The sequence below is a fragment of the Bombina bombina genome, chromosome 12 (assembly GCF_027579735.1).
Source record: "Bombina bombina isolate aBomBom1 chromosome 12, aBomBom1.pri, whole genome shotgun sequence".
NCBI classification, from domain to species: Eukaryota; Metazoa; Chordata; class Amphibia; order Anura; family Bombinatoridae; genus Bombina; species Bombina bombina.
The window spans coordinates 63,673,515-63,699,940 of record NC_069510.1 but is presented as its reverse complement, the minus strand read 5'-3'; the positions used below and the strand labels follow the sequence as shown (position 1 = coordinate 63,699,940).

General features: G+C 38.7%; 1 protein-coding gene across 1 annotated transcript in view; it reads left to right on the top strand.

Moving 5' to 3' along the window:
- Window positions 1-22,082, top strand: part of LOC128642581 (ficolin-1-B-like) — an 86,967-nt gene extending 64,885 nt beyond the window's left edge. The window contains 3 exon segments of the mRNA XM_053695345.1: window positions 331-460; window positions 6,223-6,357; window positions 21,177-22,082. Coding sequence (XP_053551320.1) covers window positions 331-460; window positions 6,223-6,357; window positions 21,177-21,427 — 516 coding nt within the window. The 3' untranslated portion in view covers window positions 21,428-22,082.
- The last annotated feature ends 4,344 nt before the right edge of the window (window positions 22,083-26,426 follow it).

Below are 26,426 nucleotides of genomic sequence, written 5' to 3'. Positions count from 1 at the left end.
TAAACCGGCGTTAGCCCAGAAAGCTCTTAACTACTGACTTTTTTCTGCGGCTGGAGTCTTGTCGGTAGAGGCTCTACCGCTCACTTCAGCCAAGACTCTAAATACCAGCGTTAGGAAGATCCCATTGAAAAGATAGGATACGCAATTGGCGTAAGGGGATCTGCGGTATGGAAAAGTCGCGGCTTGGAAGTGAGCGTTAGACCCTTTCCTGACTGACTAAATACCAGCGGGCGGTAAAAAACAACGTTAGGAGCCCTTAACGCTGCTTTTGACGGCTAACGCCAAACTCTAAATCTAGGCGTTAATGTTCTCCCCTATTTTCCATCTTAGGTGTTTCAGAGGCGCTTGGATGGTTCTGTGGATTTCTACCGGGACTGGAATTCCTACAAGACAGGATTTGGGAGTCAGGGCAGTGAGTTCTGGTTGGGAAATGACAACATACATCTCCTCACCTCAACTGGTAATACATCCCAAAAATCAGTAGCAAATCATGTGTTTCAGAATCACCTTGAACATTTGTACATTAAAGAGATAGTAAATCCTAGCATTTGTGAAACGCTGGGAATTACCAGTGGAACAAATAAAGGGGACTTTCAGTCATGAAGTATAAAATACTTCATGCTGAAAGTTCCTTTATTTGTTTGAAGCATTCGTCGATATGAGCACCTCAGGCAGCCCACGGCAGAAAGCTATTTTGCTGTTAAGTGACGTTTCCACCTCTTAGCCAATAGAGGTGCGGGCCAGCTGGCACCATGCTGGATAGCTAGCACGCTATTGACTAAGAGGTGAAAACGTCACCTCACAGCAAAATAGCATTCTGCCATGGGCTGCCTGAGGAACTTTCAGCATGAAGTATTTTATACTTCATGACTGAAAGTCCCCTTTATTTGTTCCACTGGTGAATCTTAGTGTTTCACAAACGCTAGGATTTACCATCACTTTAAAGAGACAGTAAAGTCAAAATTCTACTTTTAAGGTTCAGATAGCGCAATGCAGTTTTAAACAATTTTCTAATTTACTTATTTTATCGAACTTGCTTTGTTTTCTTGGTATCCTTTGTTGAAAAGCATACCTAGGTACGCTCAGGAGCAGCAGTGCAGCTAGCTGATGATCGATTGCTGCACATATATGCCTTTTGCCATTGGCTCACACAATGTGTTTGGATAGCTCCCAGTAGTGCATAGCTGCTCATTGATCAAAAAATACCTAGAGAATGAAGAGCTGAATAGTGTTTGTATATGTTTTTCGTGTGGACATTAACCAAGCTGATTTGTGCTAAATGCAGAATGCAATTGATTACAGTTGCTGCTACCTGATTTTTTTGTTAGCTGGTAAAACAGTATGCAGATCTATGCAAATTGTGTGTTGATAGGAACCCGAAGAGGGATTTTGTGATGCGATAATGTTAACACTGCTGATTATCGGCAACAAGTGTGAGGTGTCTGATTTCATGTATATGAAACCAGACACCTGACACTTGTTGGAGTTGAACGTTTACAAATAAAGCAGAGGGTTGTGTACACTAATCCTCAGGGATATAACAACAGACCAGATTTCTTTCATACAGTGGTAAGAGTTCACAATCCATTACTCATGGGATTCAATTCCTGGCCACTAGGAGGAGGCAAAGATTCTCAAAACTCCAAGAGTACTTAATCTCTCCCACCTCTCTGGTATGCTAGTCTTATTTTACCAGGAGGAAGGTGAAGAATTGAGGTGCTCCAGATTCTTTGTTTAGAGGGTTCCTCAGACCGATATGAGGCCCATTTTCTCCTCCGAGAGCTGCTACTGAAAGACAGAGGGGAGATTGGAGTATTGGGTGGTGACACAATTTCTCCCAGTGAAGGAGTTAGTCACAAGCCTGCCACAGTTGTCACTGAGAATGGTTCCTTAATCTCCTCCTGTTGGGTTGTCAAGATACTCCTTTACAATGATCCTTTGCTCTGACGTACACAGCACTGGATGGGCTGTAGCTGACTAAGCATGGTGGAGTGGGTGCATCTCAAAGTAAGTGAGCAAATACATGCACTCACATAGCCCTCATGCTATTAGCAGGTACACCATTCAGGGAGTACATCATAGCAAGGGGAAATTACACTATACAGACTTTACAACTTTTCCCCTAGACTTTATTTTTTCAGTCACATAAAAGGTTATTAGAGTCAATGGAGCTTAAATCTCTCTTAGGGTCTGAATTCACTGAATGCTCAAAAGAAAAAGGACAGAACTCTCCAGCACTGCAAGATCTATCTCATTTCTGTATCTGAAGGCGAAACAAGCTGAGTACAATATAGCACTTTATGATATGAGAGTTTTATTGCACTTACACTTTGTGCATTATATTTTATATTACTTTACACTTCAGATTTGGTCCTTCCAGTATTAAGCCTTGCACTTTATATTTTATATTTTAATACATTAAGATTTAGATACAGCAGTGCTTTTACAAATTCTGATTATTTCTGTGTTACTTTAACAAATTAGGATCATTCTTTGTATATATTTACGTGTTAGCAAAAATACTTCTAATAAAATGTATTAGTTTTTCAGTGGCATATGCACACATGCTGGGAGGGCCTGTGCACCAGTATTCAAGCTCAGAGACCTATTAGTGGTGTGTCTGAAGACTTTTTAATTTGTTCCATATAAGCCGTTGCTGCCTTTCTGAGAAAATAGGGTTCTTAAATACTGGTGCACGGGCACTCACAGCATATGCGTATGCCACTGAAAACCAGAAATAACTTTTACAAGAAGCATTTTTTATAACGAAAGTATATTGCAAAACTTTGTCTACTTCAAATTAAAATTTACCCATGCACATTTCAATTTTGACCTTTCTATCCCTTTAAATAATTGTTTTAAGAAAAGATTTGCCTTATAAAAAGATATATATTTTTTTAGAAACAGAGGGCGGATTCCATCATCAAATATAAAACATAAAAATGTATTGAAACACTTAAAAACGTTTCATGACCACCAGCACAAGACAAAAATAGGAAAGAGCTGGTCTTTCCTATTTTTGTCTTGTGCTGGTGGTTATGAAACGTTTTTAAGTGTTTCAATAAATTTTTATGTTTTATATTTGATGATGGAATTCGCCCTCTGTTTCTGATTTTGTATTACGGGACTACAAGGAGTCCCCATTGGGATTCCCCTAACCTCACCTGGTGTATTTGAGCACGCTTATTGCAAGAGGGGACTGCCCTTAATGTGCTGTATGCTGGACGGAATCAATACCCAGCATTTTCAGGAGCTGATTGGAGTATGATCACACACCCCCCTTCGCAATTGTCATGTGACTGCAGACGTCACACGCTATGCTCTAAATAGGGACACCGGAGCGGGAGAAAACCGCTTGGAAAAAAGGTATTTGCGAATTGTATAATTCCACACTGAAGCTGTGGTTCATGCATCCGTTTGTTTCCAGAGAGGTATGGTCCGTGGTCTAGAGACTTTACAGAGCATTGTCCTTTGATTTGGATTTGGGTAAGAACTACTAGATATCATTTGCTCTGTAGCTGTTGGCTCTCTCCTGTTGTTTATACTGGCACTCGTCCTGGGCGCTTCTTTATAGAAGTATTGTTCATTCTATTTGGCTCTATACACCAGAGATTTATATTATTATTTAAGTGACTGACTTTCACCAGGGAAACTATTTTTGATATGATATATATTTTTTCTTACATAGCAAGGCTAATGAAACTGATACACAAGGTTAATTAACACAGCAATCTTAGGATCAGATTACAAGTGTAGCAGTATTTAACACTCCCGCTTGCGGGCTAACTCCGCTGGATAAAGCTTTTTGCGTATGTCGGTTAGCGCACATATTAGAAGTTGAAAGTAAAAAGGTATTGCTTGCGCAATGGCCTGACGCGCGTAAAACACCAAAGTTAAAATATCGTGCGCAATAGAAGTCAACAGAGCAAAATAAGGCTAAGGGACAGTCTACTCCAGAATTGTTATTGTTTAAAAAGATTGATAATTCCCTTATTACACATTTCACCGATTTGCATAAACAGCACAGTAATATTAAAGGGATAGTAAACCCCCCAAAAATATTTTATGATTCAGATAGATTCAGATAGAACATACAATTTTAAACAACTTTGCAATTTACTTCTATTATCAAATTTGCTTCATTCTCTTGTTATCCATTGCTGAAGGAACAGCACTGCACTACTGACAGGAAGCTGAAAATATCTAGTTAGCCAATCACAAGAGACAAATGTGTGCAGGCACCAATCAGCAGCAGCTCCCACTAGTGTATGCTATGTGCGTATTCATTTTCAACAAGGGATACTGAGAGAACGAAGCACATTTAAAAATAGAGGTGAATTTTAAAGCGTCTTAAAATAACCTGCTCTGTCTGAATCATGCAAGTTTAATTTTGACTTTACTATCCCTTTAATATACTTTTTACCTCTGTGATTACCTTGTATCTAAGCCTCTGCAGACTGCCCCCTTATTTCAGTTCTCTCATAAGTAGCTTCACGTGCGTGAGCTCAATGTTATCTATATGGCACACATGAACTAACACCCTCTAGCTGTGAAAAACTGTCAAATGCATTCAGATAAGAGGCCTTCAAGGTCTTAGAAATTAGCATATGAGCCTACCTAGGTTTAGCTTTCAATTAAGAATATTAAGAGAGCAAGCAAATTTGATGATAAAAGTGAATTGGAAAGTTATTTAAAGGTGCATGTCTTATATGAATCATAAAAATGTTTAATTTTGACTAGACTGTACCATTAAAAAAAAAACTAACACCCCACTCGCGCACAAACCCGATCACATATTCTGAAGTGTGTTCTAATTATTCATAAATACATATTTTTATAAGATAGTGTTATTATTTTTTATGTGTTTTGTGTGCCTTTTTTTTTTGTGAAACATTTAACCAGAGCTTTGAGGTTGCGCTATCACGACACGTGTTAACTTCAATTGTACTCAAGCGATCACGTTTACTTTCAACTTGTAATACGTGCACAACATCCGACGCATAGAAATACTCGTGATAAACCCATTTCTGCTTGCGCGTAACTCATAATCTGACCCTTAGTTGGCTAAAATCTAAAAAATCTAGCCAAAGCCCGAGCTCCTATGCTTACATTCCGGCTTTTTCAAATAAAGATACCAAGAGAATGAAGAAACATTGATAACATTTGGGTTCAGTATCCCTTTAAAGGAGATTTGTTTTGTTGCAATTAAAGGAATATGAAACCCAAAACTTTTCTTTCATGTTTCAGATAGAACATGCGATTTTAAATAACGTTTAAAGTGGTTATGTTCTGTCTGAATAAAAAAATAAACATTTTGGGATTCATATCCCTTTAATAGATTTGCTGTTAAAGGGACACTGAACCCTTTTTCTTTCGTGATTCAGACAGAGGGCTCTATTTAACAAGCTCCGTATTGAGCTTGATGGCCCCTGTTTCTGGCGAGTCTTCAGACTCGCCAGAAACAGCAGTTATGAAGCAGCGGTCACAAAGACCGCTGCTCCATAACCTGTCCGCCTGCTCTGAGCAGACGGACACACATCGCCACAATTCAACCCGATCGAGTACGATCGGGTTGATTGACACCCCCCTGCTGGCGGCCTATTGGCCGCGAGTCTGCAGGGGGCGGCGTTGCACCAGCAGCTCTTGTGAGCTGCTGGTGCAATGCTGAATACGGCGAGCTTATTGCTCACCGTATTCAGCGAGGTCTGTCGGACCTGATCCACAGTGTCGGATCAGGTCCGCCAGACCTTGATAACTATGCCCCAGAGCGTGCAATTTTAAGCAACTTTCTAACTTACTCCTATTATCAATTTTTCTTCGTTCCCTTGCTATCTTTATTTGAAAAAGAAGACATCTGAGCTATTTTTTGGGTTCAGTACTCTGGACAGCACTTTTTTATTGGTGGATGAATTTATCCACATCAGCAAGGACAATCCAGGTTGTTCACCAAACATGGGCCGGCATCTAAACTTACATTCTTGCATTTCAAATAAAGATGCCAAGAGAATGAAGAAAATTTAATAATAGGAATAAATTAGAAAGTTGCTTAAAATGTCATGCTCTATCTGAATCCCAAAAGAAAAAAATGTGGGTTCAGTGTCCCTTTAATGTTATTTTTGTGTATCTTACTCTATTTTTGATCTATATCTGTACAGTATTTGTATTCTGATTAAAATAAAAAATAAATATATGTATATAAATTTGTGCCTGATGTGTTTGCAGGTACCTTCCAGTTAAGATTTGATTTCACAGATTTCGATAACAATAAAACGTATGCCTCATTCAGAAACTTCCACATTGCTGCAGAATCGCGGAACTACATTTTGACTGTGGGAAACTTCACTGGGGGGGATGCAGGTAAGTCATCCGTCTGTTTCTTGCACTCGTATTACAAGTTGTGAATTAAAGGGACATGATACCCAAATGTTGAAACACTTGCAACTGATGCAGCATAGCTGTAAAAAGCTGACTAGAAAATATCACCTGAACAGTGAACATCTCTATGTAAAAAAGAAAGATATTTTACCTCAAAATGTACTAGGTATTCAAACCCCATTGCAAAGGACTTTAAGCAGCAAATCGTTGTGCCTGTCCCGGGACCTGCAAGGGAGCAAGCCTCATGCACACTCATGTTATTTCCCTATTCAGTCTAAGAAAGTTTACTATCGGGTAGCTTAAGAGTTTTGCGCTAAACAGGGTGCGAAACTAATGCCAAAAAAGTTGCGTTATTTCACTCTCCATAGCGCTGCCATTACAAGTTACTGAAAAGCCTCCTTGTGCGTGCGATATGGTGGCGTTAAGCTCCATACCGCTCAAAATCCAAGGGCTGCTTTGACGTGCTCGTGCACGCTTTCCCCATAGACATCAATGGGGAGAGAGTGTTAGAAAAAAAACTAACACCTGAAGTGCGGAATTAAAAATCTCCATAACGTGACCCCATTGATGTCTATGGGGAAAAAAAAGTTACGTTTAAACCTAAAACCCTAACATAAACCATAAATCTAAACACCCCTAATCTGCCACCCCCGACATCACAGACACCTAAATAAAGTTATTAACCCCTAATCTGCCGCTCCCGACATCGCCAACACTAATAAAAGCTATTAGCCCCTAATACCCCACTCCCGACATCGCCGCCAATATAATAAAGCTCTTAACCCCTAATCCACCACTCCCCGACATCGCCGACACTATAATAAAGCTATTAACCCATAATCCGCCGATCCCCGACATCGCCAACACTATAATAAAGCTATTAACCCCTAAACCTCCGGCCTCCCACATTGCCGCCACTGAATAAACCTATTAATCCCTAAACTTCCGGCCACCCACATCGTCGCCACTAAATAAACCTATTAACCCCTAAACATCCGCCCCCCCACATCGCTGCTACTAAATAAACCTATTAACCCCTAAACCACCAGCCCCCCACATCGCTAAACACTAAATTAAACTATTAACCCCTAAACCTAACACCCCCCTAACTTAAAATTAAAATTACAATATAACTATCTTAAAATAAATAAAAACTTACCTGTGAAATAAAAAAAAGTTTAAACTATAAATTAACCTAACATAACAATTCTAATAAAATTTAAAAAACTACCAATGAAAAAATCTAAATTACAAATTTTAAAAAAAAAACTAACACTGCGAAAAAAAACAAAAAACTAAAATTACCTAAAATAATAAACACTAAATTACGAAAAATAAAACACTAAGCTTACAAAAAATAATAAGCGAAATTATCAAACATAAAAACAATTACACCTAATCTAATAGCCCTATAAAAATAAAAAAGCCCCCCAAAATAAAAACACCCCCTAGCCTACAATAAACTACCAATCATCCTTAAAAGGGCCTTTTGTAGGGCATTACCTGTAAAAAAAATACAAAGTCCCCCCAACAGTAAAACCCACCACCCAACCAACCCCCAAAATTAAAAAAAACTAATTCTAAAGAAATCTAAAGCTACCCATTGCCCATAAAGGGGCATTTGTATGGGCAGTGCCCTTAAAAGGGCATTCAGCTCTTTTTGTTGCCCTTAAAAGGACATTCGGATCTTTTAAAAAAGCCCAAAGTCCTAATCTAAAAAAAACACACAAAAAACTGAACCCCCCCCCCCCCTAACCCCAGAATATCTACTCACGGTTTCTGAAGTCCGGACATCCATCTCCATCCAGGCGGCGAGAAGTCTTCATCCAGCCGGCGATATCTTCATCCATCCTGGGGGCACGGAGCGGAGCCATCCTGGAAGCCGAAGACATCCTGCGCGGAGCGTCCTCTTTATACGGTCACCGCCATAAACTGAAGTTGAATGCAAGGTAGCTAATTCAAAATGGCATACCTTGCATTCCTATTGGCTGATTTGATTCTTCAAATTCAAATCAGCCAATAGTATGAGAGCTACTGAAATCCTATTGGCTGATTTGAATTGTTCTTTTGGTATCTTTTGAAAATTTTTATCTATTTTCAAGAGCACTAAATGGTAGCACCATTTACTACCATGTAATGCTCCAGATGCCTTCCTAGATATCTCTTCAACAAAGAATAACATGGTAACAAAGCAAATCTGATAATAGAAGTAACTTGGAAAAAAATGTTTAAATTGTATTTTCTATCTGAATCACAAAACACATTTTTTGTGTTTCATATCCCTTTAAAACCAATATTTCTTATCATTTTCGTGGGTTTGTTATGGAACTAGCAAGTGATAATGGTTTACTTCAGTTCTCAAAAAGCTCTACATTTTACAGCTGTATTTTGTATTGTGCTTGGGCGCAACACTTAAAGGGACATAATACTCATATGCTAAATCACTTGAAACTGCTGCAGTATAACTGTAAAAAGCTGACAGGAAAATATCACCTGAGCATCTCTATGTAAAAAAGGAAGATGTTTTACCTCACAATTTCCTCAGCTCACCAGAGTAAGTGCTGTGTAAAAAGTTATACTTCAGCTGCTGTTCAGCTGCAGGTAAAAATAAATAAATGAAGAAATGAACAGCAGCCAATCAGCATCAACAGTGCTGAGGTCATGAACTAATTTACTGTGATCTCATGAGATTTCACTAAATTTTAATGAGATTTCATAGAGGTAGATTACGAGTTTTGCGTTACGGCTTTTAACGCTGAAAAAAATGGCAAGTCCAGCGTAATGGCCAGTATTGCATATTAAGAGTTGTGTCAGTATAGCTATACGGCAAGCATTTTAGCCTGTAACGCAAAGTTAATTCTGCACTTTTTTGCGTGGGACTAGAATACTGTTTATCACCCTGAGATTGATATCTAGCCACTGCAATATAAAACAAAAGGGTTGTCTTATGTATTACACCCTGCTGGTTATATACATAAACTAACACCTAGATTACGAGTTTTGCGGTAAGCTGAAAAAGCAGCGTTAACAGGTCCTAACGCTGCTTTTTCACTACCGCTGCTATTACTTGCATCATTGCATCAGCCAATAGGATTTTTTCTACCTTAATTCCGATTGGCTGATAGGATTCTATCAGCCAATCGGAATCTAAGGGACGCCATCTTGGATGACGTCACTTAAAGAGATATTCATTCCAAAGAAGACGTTGTTTGAAGAGGATGCCCTGCGCCGAATGTCTTGAAGATGGAGCTGCTCCGCGTCGGAAGGATGAAGATAGAAGATGCCGTATGGATGAAGACTTCTGCCCATCTGGAGGACCACTTCTGCCCATCTGGAGGACCACTTCTGCCGGCTTAGTTAAAGACATCTTGCCACTTGGATGAAGACTTCTCCCGGTAAGTGAGTCTTCGGGGGTTAGTGTTAGGATTTTTTAAAGGGTGTATTGGGTGGGTTTTATTTTGAGGTTAGGGCTTTGGGCTGCAATAGAGCTAATGCCCATCCAAATGTCCCTTTCAGGGCAATGGGGAGCTTAGGTTTTTTTAGTTAAGCTTTTATTTGGGGGGGTTGGTTGTGTGGGTGGTGAGTTTTACTGTTGGAGGGGTTGTTTGTATTTTTTTTTACAGGTAAAAGAGCTGATTACTTTGGGGCAATGCCCAGCAAAAGGCCCTTTTAAGGGCTATTGGTAGTTTAGTTTAGGCTAGGGGGTTTTTATGGGGGGGGGGGGGGCTTTTTTATTTTGATAGGGCTATTAGATTAGGTGTAATTAGTTTAAATATCTTGTAATTTGTTTTTATTTTATGTAATTTAGTGTTGTTGTTTTTTGTAATTTAGCTAATTTAATTTAATTTATTTAATTGTATTTAATGTAGGGAATTTATTTAATTGTAGTGTATTGTTAGGCGTTAGAGTAACTTAGGTTAGGTTTTATTTTACAGCTCAATTTGTAATTATTTTAGCTAGGTAGTTATTAAATAGTTAATAACTATTTAGTAACTATTCTACCTAGTTAAAATAAATACAAACTTGCCTGTAAAATAAAAATTAACCCTAAGCTAGCTATATTGTAACTATTAGTTATATTGTAGCTAGTTTAGGGTCTATTTTATAGGTAAGTATTTAGTTTTAAATAGGAATAATTTAGTTAATGATAGTAATTTTATTTAGATTTATTTAAATTATATTTAAGTTAAGGGGGGTTAGGGTTAGGGCTAGACTTAGGTTTAAAGGATTAATATATTTAGAATAGTGGTGGCGACGTTGGGGACGGCAGATTAGGGGTTAATAAATGTAGGTAGGTGGCAGCGAAGTTTGGGGCGGCAGATTAGGGGTTAATAAATATATTGTAGGTGTTGGCGATGTCTGGAGCGGCAGATTAGCGGTTAATAAGTGTAAGATTAGGGGTGTTTAGACTCGGGGTTCATGTTAGGGTGTTAGGTGTAAACATAACTTTTGTTTCCCCATAGGAATCAATGGGGCTGCATTACTGAGATTTACGCTGCTTTTTTGCAGGTGTTAGACTTTTTCTAACCCGGCTCTCCCCATTGATGTCTATGGGGACATCGTGCACGAGCACGTAAAACCATCTTACCGCTGACTTAAGCAGCACTGGTATTGAAGTGCAGTGTGGAGCTCAATTTTGCTCTACATTCACTTCTTGCCTTTTAACACCGGGTTTGTAAAAACCTGTAATACCAGCGCTGCAGGTAAGTGAGCGGTGAGAAAAAACTGCACGTTAGCACCGCACAGCTCATAACGCAAAACTCGTAATCTAGCTGTATGATTGGTAGCTTTGGTCTAAATTTGTATATAATGTATAGTGAATGTGAGGGTGTTATTTTATATATATATATATATATAGATCCGCACTCTATTACTTGGAATTGGATATTGCTGCTCCTGACACCCTGGCTCGTATTTTAAGAGGTGAGAGTGCAAATCCCTATGAACTTTCGTATATATATATATATATATATATATATATATATACCTGTATATATTTCAGGTTGTCCTTTTTCTGTATGTTCATTGTGCTATCTCTTGCTTCTGTAAAAACAAAAAAGCCACCCCAGAATAATAATAATAATAATAAACAATAATCTACCAATAGCCCTTAAAAAGGCTATTTGTTGGAAGGAGGACAGAGAAACTTCCCTGCGACATCCAGCAGCTAACAGCTACCAAAACTCTTACAAAGTTTAGACACAGCATTAAAGGGACAGTATACACTCATTTTCATATAACTGCATGTAATAGACACTACTATAAAGAATAAGATGCACAGATACTGATATAAAAATCCAGTGTAAAACTCAGTGGCGTCACTAGGGTTGGTGTCACCCGGTGCGGTAAGTTATGGTGTCACCCCCCCCCCCCCAGAAAGCAGACACACACAAAAACACAGGCAAACACACATACAAACACTCAGACACACTTAAAACATACTCAGATGCACACACAAACACTCGGAAACACACTCAGACACACACACACACAAAAACACTCAGACACACACACACACACAAAAACACACACACACAAAAACACTGAGACACACACACACACAAAAAAACTCAGACACACACATACAAAATATGTAAACTGCACTGCATTAATTATAAAGCTCATGCCTAGAGCTGCTCCCTGGCTCAGCAGAGCATCAAATGAAAGATAAATAGAGCACTCTAAAAATAAATCACTAAAGAAAAGTTTTAGGTGCAAACTATGAAAATTCTGCTCTCTGACTCTGTTCCAAGTCTGTCAGTGCACAGCCACGGGCCGCGTGCCTACCGCTTCTTATGGCCAATCAGCTCTGCACTCTGCCCACCCCCAGACCCCCGCCCGCCCTCCTACCTGTTCAGTGTGCACTTAGTGTACCGTAACCGTAATGGTCTGGTGGGCATCATATGTGGCTGCTTCACTTTAAAGACAGTGTCAAACAGTCATGCGGTCAGGTGCCAGGCATCCCCTCATGATTTGCCAGTTCCCGTTTAGAGAGACAGCACAGCAGTGAGTGACTCCACTGCTCCACATGTCACTGAGCAGTGAGCACAGATAGGCAGGCAGGTTTAGGCTAGGAGCAGCCGGGAAAACTATTTGTTGAAATTGCAGCACTGGCTCAAGGGGCAAAAAAATTGTGTGTCTACATCTTCCCCAGTCCCACCAATGTTCACAAATGCCAGCCCCTCTAATAAAAAAAAAATCTATGCATCTCAACATTGTATTTCTTTGAATTTCAATAAAATTAAAAAAAAAAAAAAAAAAAAAAAAAAATTTTTTTTTTTTTTTTTTTTTTTTTTTGGTGTCACCCCCTGGTGGGTGTCACCCGGGTGCGGCCCGCCCCCCCCCGCCCCCCCCTAGTGACGCCACTGGTAAAACTGTTTAAAAACTTACTTAGAAGCTCTTAGTTTAGCACTGTTGAAAAGGTAGCTGGAAAGCCCACTGCAAGTGGGAAATAAGACCCTCCTCCCTCCCCCTTCTTTTGCATATGAAAAGACCATTTACACAAACAGGAGCAAGCTGGAGAGGTAGCTGACGGTATTCTCATAAAACGTTGGGGCTTGGTTAGGAGTCTGAAAATCAGAGCAATGTTATTTAAAAATAAGCAAAACTATACATTTATTAAAGAAAAAAAACTTTATGGGCTATATAAATAGATTATCTACAAAACATTTATGCAAAGAAAAAATGAGTGTATAATGTCCCTTTAACCCCAGTCCTATCTTGTAGGGACTTAATCAAATTTTTTTAATCTAATTTTCTTCAGAGCACCATCTTCGCCAACCTCCAAGTTAAAGAGGCAACCAATGACCGGGGGTGGGGGGGGGTATACTTATAGCTTTGGCTGTAGTGTCTTTGCCTCCTCCTGGTGGCCAGGTGCTGAATTTCCAACAGTAATGAATGCATTTGTGGACTCTCCATCCCATTGGAAAGAAATTACATTTAAAGAGAGCATTAGAAATGTTATTACAAATATATATTGATTCATATTTTTATTTGAATTATGCAATATTCAAATTATAAAAATTTTAATTGAATATTATATTTAAAGATAGCATTAGAAATACTATTATATTAAAGGACCAATAAACACAGTAGTTTTTTTGACAATTTTAAAAGTTATGCCTATTTCCACTCCCCCTGTATCATGTGACAGCCATTAGCCAATCACAAATGCATACACGTACCATGTGACAGCTATCAGCCAATCACAAATGCATACACGTACCATGTGACAGCTATCAGCCAATCACAAATGCATACACGTACCATGTGACAGCTATCAGCCAATCACAAATGCATACACGTACCATGTGAAAGCTATCAGCCAATCACAAATGCATATACGTTTATTCTGTGAATTCTTGCACATGCTCAGTAGGAGAAGGAGACTCAAAAAGTGTAAATATAAAAAGACTGTGCACATTTTGTTAATGGAAGTTAATTGGAAAGTTGTTTAAAATGGCATGCTCTATCTGACTCATAAAAGTTTAATTTTGACTTGAGTGTCCCTGTAAACGAATGTTAGAATGTTGTGCAAACATTTGAAATTTGAAACAAATGAACTAATGTGTTAAAATTTGTTTCATTTTTCGAATGGTGCAAAACATTCGCCCATCCCTAGATTTCTGCCCATTTTTTAAGCTGACTTGGCAGAATGTATTTTCATGACACTTAGCCTTTTGTTGGCTTTTGGCTTGATCTAATGCCTAAATCTTTTTTGTAATATACATGTATTAGCAAAAATGCTTCTAATAAAAACTATAGCTGTTTAAAACGTGTATTTAAGTATGCTCCGTGCACCAGCATTTTAAACACGGCACTTGCTCAAAGAGCCTCAGGTGCTTATACCATCTAGTAATGACTGAATTTGTTAATTGCTGAAATAATACAAGCCCCACTGACTCTCTAAGCAGCTGCAGTCTTTAAAATGCTGGTACACTGAGAATATCCAGATATGATTCACATGCATGTCCAGCCTAGAAGCATGTTTGCCACTACATGTATAGTGCAAATATGTTTCTATTCAAAAAAGTAATTCATCTTTGTGCATTTAAATTTTGACCGTAATGTCCCTTTAAAGGGACATTATACACTCATTTTTCTTTGCATAAATGTTTTGTAGATGATCTATTTATATAGCCCATAAAGTTTTTGTTTTTTTTAAATGTATAGTTTTGCTTATTTTTAAATAACATTGCTCTGATTTTCAGACTCCTAACCAAGCCCCAAAGTTTTAGGAGAATACTGATGTATACCTACTCCAGCTTGCTCCTGTTTGTGTAAAGGGTCTTTTCATATGCAAAAGAAGGGGGAGGGGGGAGTGTCTTATTTCCCACTCTTATTTCCAGCTACCTTTTCAACAGAGCTAAACTGAGAGCTTCTAAGTAAGTTTTTAAACAGCTTTATACTGGATTTTTACATCAGTATCTGTGCATTGTATTCTTTATAGTAATGTCTATTACATGCAGTTATATAAAAATTGGTGTATACTGTCCCTTTAAGTTATTCCATACTAATTTGCTTTTGTTTTGTAGCAGTCCACAGTGTAGTACAGTTGGTCAGTTATTTCGCCACCTGACACGCTCAGTAGAGTTCTTCAGCACATTATTAATGTAGATACAGTGCAGGACTCTGGCAGCAGGGGGAGCCTACAATAAATATCATCTGTGCTTTTCTGTAATCTTATGGGATTTCACTGAAATCTCACAAGATTTCATAGTGAACGTCCTAAAACTGAGGAGGGAAATAAAGTAACTGTGCTGCACATCCCTTGCAAGTCCTGGGGCATGTATCCTGATTGGCTACCTAAAGTCCCCTTTACAAAGGAATGTGGCGACTGATGAAATTTTGAGGTAAAATATCTATCCATTTTACATAGAGATATTGTTTAGCCAGCTTTTTACAGGTTTTTTCTAGCCAGCTTTTTACAGTTATACTGCAGCACTTTCATGTTTCAACTGATTCAACATAGAAAGTAATTAAGCTGTCTGGGATCAAATACAAGTTAAACTGAAATGTTTTCGTTATAATATAACTTGCATTTTCTTATAGTTTAGTAAGATTACTTTTCTGCAAATAAGTGTATTGTGTACTTTGAATAAACTACATCTGCATACATCTTGTAGGTTAAAGGAACAGCGAACACCTTGAGATTTGTATATAAAATGTGTAGTTATGCATAATGAAACCATGTTGCAATGTAATTTCATTATTCATTTTGTCCCCTTTTCATGTAATTTAGCTCTGAAAATGGAGCAATTTCTAATTCTCTAAACTTGAAATGCACCTGCTTATTTATCAAGGCTAACTCTACTACATATCTGTTTCTAAGTGTTTTTATGAGATAACAACTGCAAAACAATTAATTTTATACTTTTATGACAGTTGTAGCCTTGTTGTCTGTTGACTAAAGCCCATATTGATTTCTCCAAATAAGCCAAACGGTGGGTGGAATTTGGCTATTGAAAACTAATTGCACTAAAAATTATGTTAATATGTTTTAAAATCTTGAGACTCAGCTACAATTTACATTGTACATCAACAAATCAGTACGGTGTGTAGTCCCTTTAAATCAGTAAGACCTGCAGGTGTAAAATGCTTAGAGAATATAATAAGTTGTGAGAGAACTTCAGACACACGCAGGGAATCCCCCATGTTCTTCCCACTTTTGTTTGTTCCTATCTGCATTGTAGAATGGTAGTGAAGCAGCTCCAGTCTGCACAAGTACAAGTCAAATCTGGAATTCCAAAAATCAAAACTTATTCTGAAATCCAAACTTTTTAATGAAAATATATATACACAGCGAATCATGTCTGCCCGGCATTTGATAAATTGACCCCTATAACTTCATAAAATCAAGACCATGATAGCACAATGGTGTTACAGACATATTGTGGCAGCATTAAAGGGATATTATAGTAAAAATTAAACTTTTATGATTCAGAGCATGCAATTTTAAGCAACTTTCTAGTTTACTCCTATTATCAATTTTTCTTCATTCTCTTGGTAACTTTTTTTGAAAAAGCAAGAATATAAGCTTAGGAGTCGACCCATTTTTGGTTCAGAACCTGGGTAGCACTTTCTGATTGGTGTCTAAATGTAGATACCAATCAGCAAGTGTTACTTAGGTGCTGAACCAAAAATGGGCCAGCTCCTAAGCTTATATTCAAATAAAGATACCAAGAGAACAAAGACAAATTGATAATAGGAGTAAATTAGAAAGTTGCTTAAAATTGCATGATCTATCTGAATCATGACAGTTTAATTTTGACTAGACTCTGAGGCCTACTTATCAAGCCGTCAACTGCAAATACGCTGGAATTCCGCGACGTAATTGTGGAGAGCCTGATTCGTCCTAGTTATCAAAGCCTACAGACCGGCAAAAGTTTAATTTTGTGATGTAACATACGATCTGCCAGTTTCAATCCGACACAGATCGATGCTTACGTCATTACAGATGTTCCGAATACAAATTCGGCACTATCTGACAACTTTTGCTAGTTAACAAATATCTAACAGGTACGCTCGCCACTATTCTGACCCAGCGTACCTGGTTTTCAATCTGCCACCCTGGAGGCAGCGGATGCCATAGGAATCAATGGGAGTCTGAAAGCAGCGAAAGCTATGTTTGATGCTGCCAGATATCCCATTGATTTCTATGGGAGAAAAACCAGAAAAGTTTACACCTAACACTAACACCCTAACATAAGCCCCGAGTCTAAACACCCCTAATCTGCCGCACCGACATCGCCGCCACCTACATAATATGATTAACCCCTATACCGCCGCTTCCCGACACCGCCACAACTAAATAAAGTTATTGACCCCTATCCCCCTACTCCAGGACCCCTTCGCAACTAAATAAATGTATTAACCCCTTAATGACCGGACCATTTTTCAATTTCCTTACCCTTAATGACAATGGCTATTTTTAAATTTCTGCAGTGTTTGTGTTTAGCTGTAATTTTCCTCTTACTCATTTACTGTACCCACACATATTATATACCGTTTTTCTCGCCATTAAATGGACTTTCTAAAGATACCATTATTTTCATCATATCTTATAATTTACTATAAAAAAAATATAAAATATGAGGAAAAAATTGAAAAAAACACACTTTTTCTAACTTTGACCCCAAAAATCTGTTACACATCTACGACCACCAAAAAACACCCATGCTAAATAGTTTCTAAATTTTGTCCTGAGTTTAGAAATACCCAATGTTTACATGATCTTTGCTTTTTTTGCAAGTTATAGGGCAATAAATACAAGTAGCACTTTGCTATTTCCAAACCACTTTTTTTCAAAATTAGCGCTAGTTACATTGGAACACTGATATCTGTCCGGAATCTCTGAATATCCCTTGACATGTATATATTTATTTTTAGAAGACAACCCAAAGTATTGATTTATACCCATTTTGGTATATTTCATGCCACCATTTCACTGCCAAATGCGAGCAAATAAAAAAAAATCGTTCACTTTTTCCCAAATTTTGTCACAAACTTTAGGTTTCTCACTGAAATTATTTACAAACAATTTGTGCAATTATGGCACAAATGGTTGTAAATGCTTCTCTGGGATCCTCTTTGTTCAGAAATAGCAGACATATATGGCTTTGGCATTGCTTTTTGGTAATTAGAAGGCCACTAAATGCCGCTGTGCACCACACGTGTATTATGCCCAGCAGTTAAGGGGTTAATTAGGGAGCTTGTAGAGACCTTGAAGGGTTAATTTTAGCTTTAGTGTAGTGTAGTAGACAACCCAAAGTATTGATCTAGGCCCATTTTGGTACATTTGATGCCACCATTTCACCGCCAAATGTGAGCAAATAAAAAAAAAAAGTTAAAATTTTCACAATTTTAGGTTTCTCACTGAAATTATTTACAAACAGCTTGTGCAATTATGTCACAAATGGTTGTAAATGCTTCTCTGGGATCTCCTTTGTTCAGAAATAGCAGACATATATGGCTTTGGCGTTGCTTTTTGGCAATTAGGAGGCCACTAAATGCTGCTGCGCACCACACTTGTATTATGCCCAGCAGTTAAGGGGTTAATTAGGTAGCTTGTAGAGAGCTTGCAGGGTTAATTTTAGCTTTAGTGTAGAGATCAGCCTCCCACCTGACACATCCCACCCCCTGATCCCTCCCAAACAGCTCTCTTCCCTCCCCCACCCCACAATTGTCCCCGCCATCTTAAGTACTGGCACTTAGCCCCCAAACTCCCTGATCCCCCCAAACAGCTCTCTAACCCTCCCAACCTACCTATTTGCCACCATCTTGGGCACTGGCAGCTGTCTGCCAGTACCCAGTTTTCCCAAAAAAAGAGAGGTTGTTTTTTTTTTCTTTTTTTTTTCTTAAATACATAGTTTTCTGTAGTGTAGCTTCCCCCCCCCCAATAACACCATCCCCCTACCCTAGCAGATCCTATTAGTATTTTAAAAAAAAAAAAAAATTAAAAAAAAAAAAAAATGTTTTCTGCCCCCCTCTCTCTTCTTTAATCATTGGTGGCAGTGGTTGCTGCGCGCGCACACACACACATGCACGAGCGCGCGCCCCCGCAGGCCCCCCTCCGCACGCTCCCAGCATCCGGCGTGCACAAAGCACTTGCAGGAACCGGATGACGGGTAGCGATGGGCCGCCCACCCACCTCCCTTGAAAGCTCCCACCAACGAACGGCACCATCGCTACCGGTGCAGAGAGGGCCACAGAGTGGCTCTCTCTGCATCGGATGCTTGTTAAAGGGTATTGCAGGATGCCTCAATATCGAGGCATCACTGCAATACCCTGAGAGCTGCTTCCAGCACTCTCTTAAACAACTGACGTACCAGGTACGTCCATTGTCACTAACTGCTAGTTTTTGCAGGACGTACCTGGTACGTCAGTTGTCATTAAGGGGTTAACCCCTATCCCGCCTCTCCCGGAGCCCACCGCAACTGTAATAAAATTATTAACCCCTAAACCCCTGGCCTCCCACATCACTACCACTAACTAAACCTATTAACCTCTAACCCACCAGCCCCCACATCGCCATAAACTAAATTAACCTATTAACCCCTAAATCTAACAACCCACTAACTTTACATTAAAATTAACTCATCCCTATCTTATAATAAATTAAAGCTTACCTTTAGAATTAAATTAAACTATATTAAACTTCTAATTAAACTACTCTAACTATTATACTACAATTACATTCAACTATATTAAACTATTAATTAACCTACTCTAACTATTATACTAAAACTACATTAAACTAACAATTAAATTAACTATTACATATTTAAAAACCTAACCCTACTCAAGTTATTTAAATATACTATTAAAAATTACTAAGTTACAAAAAAATAACAACTAAGTTACACAAAATAAAAAAGAAATGATCAAATATTTAAACTAATTACACCTAATCTAATAGCCCTATCAAAATAAAAAAGCCCCCCAAAATAAAAAAAACCCTAGCCTACAATAAACTACCAATGGCCCTTAAAAGGGCCTTTTGCGGGGCATTGCCCCAAAGAAATCAGCTCTTTTACCTGTAAAAAAAATACAAACAACCCCCCAACAATTAAACCCACCACCCACACAACCAACCCCCCCAAATCAAAACCTATCTAAAAAACTTAAGCTGCCCATTGCCCTGAAAAGGGCATTTGTATGGGCATTGCCCTTAAAAGGGCATTTAGCTCTTTTACTGCCCAGACCCTACTCTAAAAATAAAACCCACCCAATAAACCCTTAATAAAACCTAACACTAACCCCCGAAGATCCACTTACAGTTTTTGAAGACCCGACATCCATCGTCATCCATCCGGGAGAAGTCTTCATTCAAGCGGCAAGAAGTCCTCAACAAAGCCTGGAGAAGTCTTCATCCAAGTGGCAAGAAGTCGTTCTCCATGTGGCCGGAAGTCTTCATCCAGACGGCATCTTCTATCTTCATCCAGATGGCATCTTCTATCTTCATCCATCCGGCGCGGAGCGGCTCCATCTTCAAGACATCCGGCGCGGAGCATCCTCTTCGTACGACGTCCGTTGCAGAATGAAGTTTCTCTTTAAAGGACGTCATCCAAGATGGCGTCTCTTATATTCCGATTGGCTGATACAATTCTATCAGCCAATCGGAATTAAGGAGAAAAAAATCCTATTGGCTGTTGGAATCAGCCAATAGGATTAAGCTTGCATTCTATTGGCTATTCCAATCAGCCAATAGAATGCGAGCTCAATCCTATTGGCTGATTGGAATAGCCAATAGGATGAAAGCTCAATCCTATTGGCTGATTCCAACAGCCAATAGTATTTTTTCCCCCTTAATTCCGATTGGCTGATAGAATTCAGCCAATCGGAATGTAAGAGACGCCATCTTGGATGACGTCATTTAAAGAGAAACTTCATTCTGCAACGGACGTCGTACGAAGAGGATGCTCCGCGCCGGATGTCTTGAAGATGGAGCTGCTCCGCACAGGATGGATGAAGATAGAAGATGCCGTCTGGATGAAGACTTCTGGCCGCATGGAGGATGACTTCTTGCCGCTTGGATGAAGACTTCTCCCGGCTTCGTTGAGGACTTCTTGCTGCTTGGATGAAGACTTCTCCCGGATGGATGAGGATGGATGTCGGGTCTTCAAAAACTGTAAGTGGATCTTCGGGGGTTAGTGTTAGGTTTTATTAAGGGTTTATTGGGTGGGTTTGGTGACTGTGACAACAGCACTTGATACTATGTTATTACAGTAAGAGCTCACCAAGTATTGCAGAAAAAGAAGTTGAACACAGCATATTTTGACTTATATTTCTGTCATCCACAGGTGACTCATTCTCTTATCACAATAAGGCACCATTTTCAACCAAAGACAGAGATAATGACTCAGCTAAAAGTAGCTGTGCGCAGGTGTACAAAGGCGCTTGGTGGTACAGAGAATGCCACTTCTCCAACCTCAATGGGCTCTATCTGAAAGACAACCAGACTAGCTTTGCTAACGGTATAAATTGGAGGACTGGCAAAGGTCACCATTACTCATATAAGGTGACAGAAATTAAGTTCCGACCACAAGTTTAACAACAGATGTGAGTGGCCCAGCTTGCAGAATAAGAAAATGAAATATCTAAAGTGCTTTGAAACCTATGAACTTGGACAACGCAACACAGGTTTTCACTGTGATGAGAGTTGCTTTGTGTTTTTCCATGGTCAAAGTGTAGCTTGTTCAAAATCCCAAATCTCTGCTTTAGTGTATTCAAACATTTGTTGCTTGGCTTTTCCCCAATATATTCAAAGCTCAGACCAGCCATTTGGCTTCCTATAAATCACCAAGTGACCTTCAAGATACTCTCTCATTATTATTATTATCAATTATTTGTAGAGCGCCGACAGATTCTTTAATTTCAAATAACAGAGGTATCCAACTCCATCTGGAGGGTCAAACATAGTCCAGCATTGTTAGGATCACTGGGCTTGAGAAAGAATCATATTTACTAAAAATGGTTCATTGAAACAGAACTGATCATTGATTAGGACACATCACGTAAGGTGGGACCCTCTGAATGCAACTGAACTAATTCTGATCCAAGGTCTGCTGGAATTGCTGAGTTGCCACGGCATTCCTTCAGCTGTGGATCATACCCTGTACTGTTGCTTGTCCATTAACGCCAGTGTTCTTATGCAATGTCCTTTATCTGATGGTTTTATATATGTTTTAAATAAATATTTACCTGGATCCTACAGTCTCCTGTTATCTAACCTGCCAGAGGAGTGAGATAATATTGAGCAAATACAACTGAGAGCTCAGTCATTAGCTCACCAAATGTGTGAGTATGGTCCTATAGTATTAACATATATTGTTTAAATCACAGAACTTCACTATTGTTTGTACTTCTCTCCCTTAATTTTGAGGATTCTGGTGTGGAAAAGGATAATTTCCTTAAAGGGACATTTTCCCAAGATAAACAACAGAAACCAGTCTGAAAGACTATCACCTAGATTTAGAGTTTTGCGTTTGTGTTTTAATGCTGAAAAAATGGCCATTTTAGCGTTAAAACAGCAACACAGCCATTACAAGTCTTGTCGGTATAGCTGTACCGCAAGCCTTTTAGCCTGTAACGCAACGTCAGTACCGCACTCGAAAAAAATGACGTTTTTGCATGGGATTTCCATAGCGCTGCCATTACAAGTTTTGCGGTGAGGCTAAAAAGCTTGCATTATACCCTATAACGACACAATCCGTTCCACAATCTGAGACCAGTAGTTATTAAATTTATGCAACAAAACTGTTACATAAAACTCATGACTAAAGTGTTACAAAGTACACTAACACCCATAAACTACCTATTAACCCCTAAACCGAAGCCCTCCCGCATCGCAAACACTATTGTAAAGTTATTAACCCCTAATCTGCCACTCCCGACATCAGAGTCACTAATAAAATTTATTAACCTCTATTCTGCTGCTCCCCGACATCGTTGCCACTATACTAATGTTATTAACCCCTATTTCCCCGCACCCCAACATCGCCCACACTAAAATAAAGATATTAACCCCTATTCCGCCGCCCCCTGACGTTGCCACCACTCTGGCCTCCCACATCACTACCACTAAATAAACGTACTAACCCCTAAACCACCAGCCCCCACATTTAACTATTAACTCCTAAACCTAAACACCCAACTTTTAACTTTAAATTAAAATTACGAGATTCCTATCTTAAAATAAATAAAAACTTACCTGGGAAATTTAAAAAAACTATAAATATAAATTAAACTTACATTACTATTATACTAAAATTAAAATAACTACACATTAAATAAATTAAATTACACATTAAAAAACCTAACCCTACTAAAATAAATTAAATCTACAATTACAAAAAATCAAAAATACTAAATTACAAAAAATCAAAAAATACTAAAGTACGAAAAATAACAAACGAAATTATCCAAATTAAAAACAATTACACCTAATCTTATAGCCCTATAAAAATAAAAAAGCCCCCCCCCCAATAAAAAAACCCTAGTCTACAATAAACTACCAATAGCCCTTAAAAGGGCCTTTTGTGGGGCATTGCCCTAAAGAAATCAGCTCTTTTCCCTGTAAAAAAATACAAAGACCCCCCAACAGTAAAACCCACCACCCTACCAACCCCCTAAAATAAAAATCCTAACTCTAAAAAAAACCTAAGCTACCCATTGCTCAGAGCAGGCGGACAGGTTATGGAGCAGCGGTCTTTGTGACCGCTGCTTTATAACTGCTGTTTCTGGCGAGCCTGCATGCTCGCCAGAAACACGGGGCATCAATCTCCATTCAGAGCTGGATAGATAGGCCCCTTTATGTTTACACCTAACACCCTAACATGAACCCTGAGTCTAAACACCCTAATCTTACCCTTATTAACCCCTGATCTGCCGCCCCCGACATCGCAGACAACTACATTATATTTATTAACCCCTAATCTGCCGCTCGGGACATCGCCACCACTATAATAAACATATTAACCCCTAAACCGCCGTACTCCTGCATCGCAAACACTAGTTAAATATTATTAACCCCTAATCTGCCGCCCCTAACATTGCCGCCACCTACCTACATTTATTAACCTCTAATCTGCCGCCCCAACGTCGCCGCCACTATATTATATTTATTAACCCCTAAATCTAAGTCTAACCCTAACACCCCCTAACTTAAATATAATTTAAATAAATCTAAATACAAATTACTATCATTACCTAAATAATTCCTATTTAAAACTAAATACTTACCTGTAAAATAAACCCTAAGCTAGATACAATATAACTAATAGTTACATTGTAGCTAGCTTAGGGTTTATTTTTATTTTACAGGCAAGTTTGTATTTATTTTAACTAGGTAGAATAGTTACTAAATAGTTATTAACTATTTAATAACTACCTAGCTAAAATAAATACAAATTTACTTGTAAAATAAAACCTAACCTAAGTTACACTAACACCTAACACTACACTACAATTAAATAAATTCCCTAAATTAAATACAATTAACTAAATTAAATAAAATTAGCTAAATTACAAAAACAAACAAACACTAAATTACAGAAAATAAAAAACAAATTACAAGATCTTTAAACTAATTACACCTAATCTAATAGCCCTTTCAAAATAAAAAAGCCCACCCAAAATAAAAAAAACCCTAGCCTAAACTAAACTACCAATAGCTCTTAAAAGGGCCTTTTGCGGGGCATTGCCCCAAAGAAATCAGCTCTTTTACCTGTAAAAAAATTACAAACAACCTCCCAACAGTAAAACCCACCACCCACACAACCAACCCCCCAAAAAAAAGTCTAACTAAAAAAACCTAAGCTCCCCATTGCCCTGAAAATGGCATTTGGATGGGCATTTAGCTCTATTGCGGCCCAAAGCCCTAACCTAAAAAAACCACCACCCAATACACCCTTAAAAAATCCTAACACTAACCCCCGAAGATCCACTTACCGGGAGAAGTCTTTATCCAAGCGGAAAGATGTCCTCAACGAAGCCGGCAGAAGTGGTCCTCCAGATGGTCAGAAGTCTCCACCCAGATGGCATCTTCTATCTTTATCCTTCCGACGCGGAGCAGCTCCATCTTCAAGACATCCGGCATGGAGCATCCTCTTCAATCGACGTCTTCTTCTGGAATGAAGGTACGGTTGATTTGCGGTAAGGCCACAAAAATGTGCGGTGCGCCTACATCTGCAAGACTCGTAATACCAGCGGGAGTAAAAAAGCAGCGTTATGAGGCTTAACGCTGCTTTTTTACTCATAACGCAAGACTCGTAATCTAGTCGAGAGTTTTTTCTTTGACCAGGAATTCATAGTAGTAATCCTTCTATTCTAATTCCCTTATAAAAGCTGAAACTTTCACATAAAATACAAGTTCAAAAGTTAAGAGTGTGATTCAATGGTAACTGTAAATATCTTCGACCCTCATAGGACTAAGGCGTCTGCCTATGCGATATTCCAGTTCTGATATCTGCTGTCTACTTGATGGGTTGTTGGCACACAGTGAATATGACTCCCAGAGTCTGTTCCACACGCTCTGCCATTAGTGTGAGCCTTATAAAATGTTTGTTTTCCATATGTTACTCAGCGTTAAGGAAACCACGCTCTGCAGGCAACCTTTGCACAAATTTGGACCTAAATATATTGCTCCATACCAAATTATTTATTGGGGTACATCTACTAAGCTCTTAGGCTCGCTAGAAACAAAACTTAAGAAGCAGCGGTGTTAAGACCACTGCTCTTTAACTCAGGCTCAGATTACGATCAGGATTATTGACACCCCCTGCTAGCGGCTGATTGGCCGCAAATTTGCAGGGGGGGGGCATTGCACAAGCATTTCACAAGAGATGCTTGTGCAATGTTAAATTCCAACATCATATGATGTCGGCATTTAGTGATGTTGGGTGGACATGATACACTACAACGGATCATGCCGTCCGACATATAATAAATCTACCCTATTGGATTTATTCAGTGGTATATAAATTGTCATTGTTTGATTCTCTACACATCTCTTAAATGTTTCATGATTCTTTACTGAAAACAAATGCTGCTCAATAGCTTCTCTCACTCTACTTTCCCTACACCATCATTTATGATTCAAGGCCATTATTAATAAGGCCTCATGCACTGAAAACATAATTTATGTAAGAATTTACCTGATAAATTCATTTCTTTCATATTGGCAAGAGTCCATGAGCTAGTGACGTATGGGATATACAATCCTACCAGGAGGGGCAAAGTTTCCCAAACCTCAAAATGCCTATAAATACACCCCTCACCACACCCACAATTCAGTTTAACGAATAGCCAAGTAGTGGGGTGATAAAGAAAGGAGTAAAAAGCAACAAAGGAATTTGGAAATAATTGTGCTTTATACAAAAAAATCATAACCACCATAAAAAGGCTGGGCCTCATGGACTCTTGCCAATATGAAAGAAATGAATTTATCAGGTAAATTCTTACATAAATTATGTTTTCTTTCATGTAATTTTCAAGAGTCCATGAGCTAGTGACGTATGGGATATCAATACCCAAGATGTGGAACTCCACGC